At 42.7% G+C, this 6000-nt stretch overlaps 1 protein-coding gene across 1 annotated transcript; it reads right to left on the reverse strand.

The window, feature by feature from the left end:
* Window positions 1-3254: 3254 nt before the first annotated feature.
* LOC133459262 (heat shock protein beta-11-like) lies at window positions 3255-4583 on the reverse strand. Its single transcript, XM_061739136.1, has one exon. It carries the CDS (start codon window positions 4460-4462, stop codon window positions 3818-3820), a length of 645 nt encoding a protein of 214 aa, XP_061595120.1. The 5' UTR covers window positions 4463-4583; the 3' UTR covers window positions 3255-3817.
* Window positions 4584-6000: the final 1417 nt, after the last annotated feature.

The raw sequence follows: 6000 nt of genomic DNA on the forward strand, positions 1-6000 counted from the left end.
CACTTAACAAGATTCAAAGTTGTTTGGCATTGGTAGAGCAGATTTGGCTAATTTTTCATGGGTACAACCCACATCGTCAGCTCTGCTGCTCCTCCCAAAGCTGCATGTTCCTTACAAATGTGGTGCAATTTAAAAGGGGAATAAACAGACTTTACAACAGTATAAGATTTATTGCCAAGAAACATTGTTACAACAGAGAAATAATCCACCAAACACTAATTTCCCTACTTTTCGTGCCAAGTTTAGTTGTGGAAAACGAAATTATTTTTGTTCCCGACTGTAAATATGTTTAATAAATTAAACCAGGTTTAATAAACTGGAGTCAGCCTGACTTAACAGGTTTTGTTGAACATTCACAGTAACAAGACTAGTTTAATTTAGTATGATTGAGCAATGTTGACAAAAACTAAATGGAAACAGTTTTATTAGGAAAACATTTCGACAGGCACAAGATCTCCCAGCTGATTAAAAAAGTAAACAGACGGCTGCCAACACAACGCTATTAGTTGCATTCATCGTCAACTGATGGTTGCCATGAAAGACATCCTTTCCTAAATTGAATATACATCCACGGTTATATGATAAAGAAAACTACAAAAAACGTTTATTCAGGCTGGGTATCTGGTGTAACAAGATTCGCGAAGTGAAAGAGTACTTTCCAAAATGTTGAACTGCTCCTTTTAAAGTCTTTCTATGTAGCAATACCACCTCTGACCACACGGGGGCGGCAGCTCACAGGAAAGTTCCCCCGTTGTAAGACACAACGAGGGGCACCTCTAGTGAGACCAAGTGGTATTACTGGTATTGAGTGTTTTCTTTTTCCTTCAGTAAATGAGAAAGTTTTAACTGTTGAAGAAGAACATAAAGGGTCAGTTGAATTTATGAACTGATAAAAAAATTGGAAATGTATATTTATGGTTTATATTGTGTCCAGAAATGACATCCCTTTAGCTTACATGTAAACACACATTTGCATATCAACAAATGTACAAGTAAAACACACAAAGTATCTGAAACAAACAAAAACAGACGAGGTCCCCTTAAAATGAGGGTCCCCAAAATGCACACACACCCACACGAAGACGACGTCCCCAGACGCAGATGGACTTAGATGATCGTCATGAAACATTTACACAAACAGTCCTGACTGAATTTTGAACCCACACAGCACACCAACACGGTAGTCCTTCAACACACGCCCCCCCCACACACACTCGCGCACACACACTCACACACACTTTCTGGTTTGTTGGTTTGTTTCAGTTATCTGGTCTTTAGCATAAGCCTTAACAGGATGTATCCTATTATTCTGTAAATCAAAACATTAAAAAGAAAAAAAGTGAAAACCAACAGAGAAGAAAAAGGAAATGTGTACTGTAGATGTAAAATTTTTAGTCCATCATTTTCTCCAGTTTTTCTTTTTTTTTTCTTCCTTATATTTCTAATCTGATGTCTGAGCGCAGCGAGGTGTCGAGATGTGGACATCTTGTTTGAAAAATAACGTGTTTGAGGACAGATGAAGAGCCGTTGTGTACAGTTAGTGAAAAATCTCAGACATCTCGTCTTTTAGAAATGTTTTTTATCGTATGTGATATTAAAAAAGAAAAGTACAATGACCACTGGGCAATTTGAAAAGCAGTTTGTGAATAAATTAAGTTTATTGAGAATTATTTTACAAAGAAATGTCAAATCTGGTATCCTGTCTTTCTTATCACCGCTTATATTTAGTCTATTCATTTTTTTTTTTTCAATTTTATTTATATAGCGTCTAATACAACAAAAGTTGTCTCTAGACGCTTTCCAGAGACCCATACCCAGAACATGACCCCCGAGCAGTTATTACATAAACAATGGCAGGTAAAAACTCCCCTAGTGGGAGAAAAACCTTAAGCCAAACTGGCAAGAAAAACTCCCCTCAACTCCCCCTCAACAACACAGCAGGCATGTGGAAGCAGCAACGGGATGACCAGGGGTGGGGACCGCAGGCCAGCACGCAGCTCCCGAAGCTCCGGCCCAATCATCAAGTCCCAGGTTGGGGTGCAGGGTCGGGGAAAGGTTGAGAAGGGGCAGGGCCAGGGAGAGGAGTCTTGACGGACAAACCTCTCCCCCGCCTGCCCGGGCCGTTACCCTGCCCCTCTCACTCCCACGCTGCAGGTTCCGGTGTCCGACAAAAGAGAAAAAAGGGAGGAGAAGGGGGGGCCAGCACAAGAAACTACAGGAGCGACTCTAGCACACTAGAGTTTACACTACCTAGAGATTTACCAACACCGGTTAGAGGTTTACTAAACACTAACTATAGGCTTTACTAAACAGAAATGTTTTAAGTTTAGTTTTAAAGGTGGAGGTGGTGTCAGCCTCCTTAACCCAGATTGGAAGTTGGTTCCATAGTAGTGGTGCCTGATAGCAGAACGCCCGCCCTCCAAATCTACATTTGGATACTCTAGGAACTACGAGTAAACCTGCACTCTGAGAACGGAGAGCTCTGACAGGAACATAAGGCACTATCAGGTCTTGCAAATAATGCGGAGCTAAGCCGTTTTGGGCTTTATACACAAGTAATAAAATGTAAAATTGGATTCTGAATTTTATATGTTAAATCTATATGTTAAATGATGACAAGTCAAATGTAAGCCGATAGACCGTTTCTACCTAAACTCAACTGACATGGTCAGTTTTTTTAAATTGTGACTGTGGAAACTTTGTCCCAAAATATTTTGGACACGAGAGGACCGGCTTCATCGAGGACCGTTCATAAATATGTCACGGGGGGATCTGGTTGGTGATTGGAGGGGAGGTTTACAGCTGAGAAACGGTTGAGAGAAAGATAAAAAATATAAATAAAAACTACTCCACTTTCTACAGCACAACTCTCAACTCAGACTGGCCTTGGGTGTTTCATCATCATGAATGAGGTTCCAGTGGAAAACTCTTCCAGACTCTTGTAAACCTAAGTGACGTACTAGTGAACTCTCAGTTGATTCTGGCTGGGAAGATTTCAGAGAGGTGTCAATCATCCAAATCCATCCCGACCTCCCTGAGATGTGGCAAAGACCCACAGTTATGTGTTATTAATTTTACACCTCTGCTTTAATCTCACATATGTTATCTTTAGTTTGATACCAAAATTATTCAGAAACACCTTGTAATTGCTGAGATATCTGCATTTAAAATTAGCTACGTCATTTTTGAGCAGGAATCTCAGAATTAGACCTTGTCAGGAAAAGTTGGAGTAAATATTAAGTCGAGAAAAAAAATGGATTATATTCATTTATTAACAGAAGGTGCATTTCTATAAAAGTTGGGACATTTTATGAAATCCAGAAGGTACAGAGAGAAACAGAAAATGAAGAGAGAGATTATACAGATTAAACAAGTAACAGCGTTCGGGAAGGTTCAGTCGTCTGTCGACGTTTATCGGTATCAAATAATTACAATAAAAACACAGTAGGTTCAGAAATGTGTCACAGACCAGCTGTTGTCAACATAGTTGTGATTTGTCAAAGCTTCGAAAGTGTTTTAAAAAAATTTGTTCAGAATAAAAGTGATGAATATTGGCTCAGGATACAACAAAGATGGGTCAACCAGTAAGATGCTTCTGGGGTTTTACTTCTTTTTTGAGAATAATCGACCACAACAATTGTCACGATGAGTGAATTATGATTCTAAATTACATTTGACAAAACCCTTGGCAAAATTATTAACAGTTAGTACGTCAAAATCAAAGTGCAAGTAAAGAACAGCAGCTTCCTGTTCCCTCCAGCTGATCCAATAAAACCAAACTACAAAGATGGGTTAATGATGCGATGCTCCTCTATGCTCAGTTTCTCTCAGAGTCTGTCTCTGAAGGTGTGGAGCTGCTTCCCTCAGGGTCTCCACTTGGGGAGGCAGAAGTGATGGCAGGCGCTGAGGTTAAGCTGATGGGGACGATCCTCTCCTTGTCGTCCTTCAGAGCTTTGTCCCGGGGAGCCTGGATCTGCAGCCGCCCCCCCACCAGCGAGCAGGTGACGCTCTCAGGGTCGACACCGTCCGGCAGGTCAAACTCCTGCCTGAACTCCTGGCACCTGTAAGAGTAGGAGCCCTTCCCGTTGTCCTGCTTCTTCTCCGTCCGGCCGCTCACCCTCAGCTTCTTGCCCACCTGTTTGACGGACAGATCCTCCGGGGAGAACTCTGTGGTGTCCAGGCTGAGGCCGAAGCCGCTGCCGTTCCTCCCCAGCTCCTGGAAGGTGATGGGCTTCAAGGCTCCCGTGGAGGAGGGGTGGTCGATCTCATCGAAGATCCTCTGATGCAGCTTATCCATGTACTCCATGCTCTGCCTCATCTCCTGCATGTGGCGGATCATCTCCTGCTCCATCTGGAAGAAGAGCGGCCGGGTCTCGGGCCACAGGCTGCGGACGGGCCAGTGCAGGTCCAGGAAAGGCCTCATGGCGACCGGGGATGGCTGGAAGACGCTGGGACACAACATCCTGAGGTGGCTCTGGAGGACAGTTCTGCTTTCAGAAGTGCTGCTTCAGTCTGGAGTCTGTTGGTTTGCTTGTCTGGTGTCCTGCGTCCTCGCTCTTTTATACCCCCACTCGCCCACCAGTGCCGGAAAGTTCCAGCATGCCTGTGTGTGTTCACCCGCTTTATAAAGACCGTGACCGGGTCTGCAGCAGAAATAGAACAAAGCTGAGACGCGTCGGCACGCGGCAGCTGGACACACACACACTCACACACTCACACTCACACACTCACACTCAAGGATCATCACTGACATATGACATTCCCAAACCGCCTTCTGACGTAAACCGTCAGACTCAAATCAGACAAACACCCTTTAAAGGCCTCTAAAATGTGGGGACCAAACAAGACATGACCACCCAAAACTGGATATTAAATCACAGTCAAAAGTTGTTTTTTTCTTCACGTAATAACATAATAAAATCAGAAAAGGTTGAGTATCAGACAAATAAACCACAGATGAATGAAAACATAAATCTTTTTTCTATCAATTCAATTAAATTTTATTTATATAGCGTCTAATACATCAAAAGTTGTCTCTAGACGCTTTCCAGAGACCCAGAACATAAACCCCCGAGCAATTATTACATAAACAATGTTAGGTAAAAACTCCACTAGTGGGAGAAAAGCCTTAAGCCAAACAGTGGCAAGGAAAAACTCCCCTTTAGGAGGGAAGAAACCTTGAGCAGATAATGACATCACTTCACAAAAATTGACCCGAATAGAATTTAAAATAATGTCATTAATACCAAGTACCCCCAGTTAGATCCGCCTTTAGCAGCGATAACTTCAAGTGTCCCGTGACTTCATCAGTGTCTCTCATGGTTCTGGAGGAGTTCTGGTCCATTCTGCTCTCCAACGTTGCACCAGGTGCTTGAGGTCGTTGGACATTTACTTCTAGGCAGCTGTCTGAAGCATCTCAACCAGGTTCAGGTCTGGACTTCAACCAGGTCATTCCAAAACCTGGATTCTTTTAAGATAAGATAAGATAAGATGAATCTTTATTGTCTCCCTTAGGAGAAATTTGTCTTGGACACGAGGCACGGCGACAATCATACTCCAACAAACATATAAACAACCCTGAAGTCTTTGCCCAAACATAGAATCAACCACACTATAATTAACCCACATCAGTTCCCACTCCCAGAAAACCCATTACACAATAGAAGAAGAAACTTATTGCACAGAGTCCGACTGAACTTATTGCACGGATGTCCACATTATTGCACTGACCTACACAAAAGAACCTACACATTATTGCACATTTCTTTCCTCACATCACTCCCAATCACACACACACACACACACACACACACACACACACACACACACACACACACACACACACACACACACACACACACACACACACACACACACACACACACACACACACACACTCTTCATCTCCTACTGTTCAGTAATTTAATTGATAGTGGGACAAATGAGAATTTATACCTGTTCAGTTTACACATGGGTTGCCTGAATCTTCTGCCTGAAGGC

Source organism: Cololabis saira, chromosome 14 (genome assembly GCF_033807715.1).
Source record: "Cololabis saira isolate AMF1-May2022 chromosome 14, fColSai1.1, whole genome shotgun sequence".
Taxonomy (NCBI): Eukaryota; Metazoa; Chordata; class Actinopteri; order Beloniformes; family Belonidae; genus Cololabis; species Cololabis saira.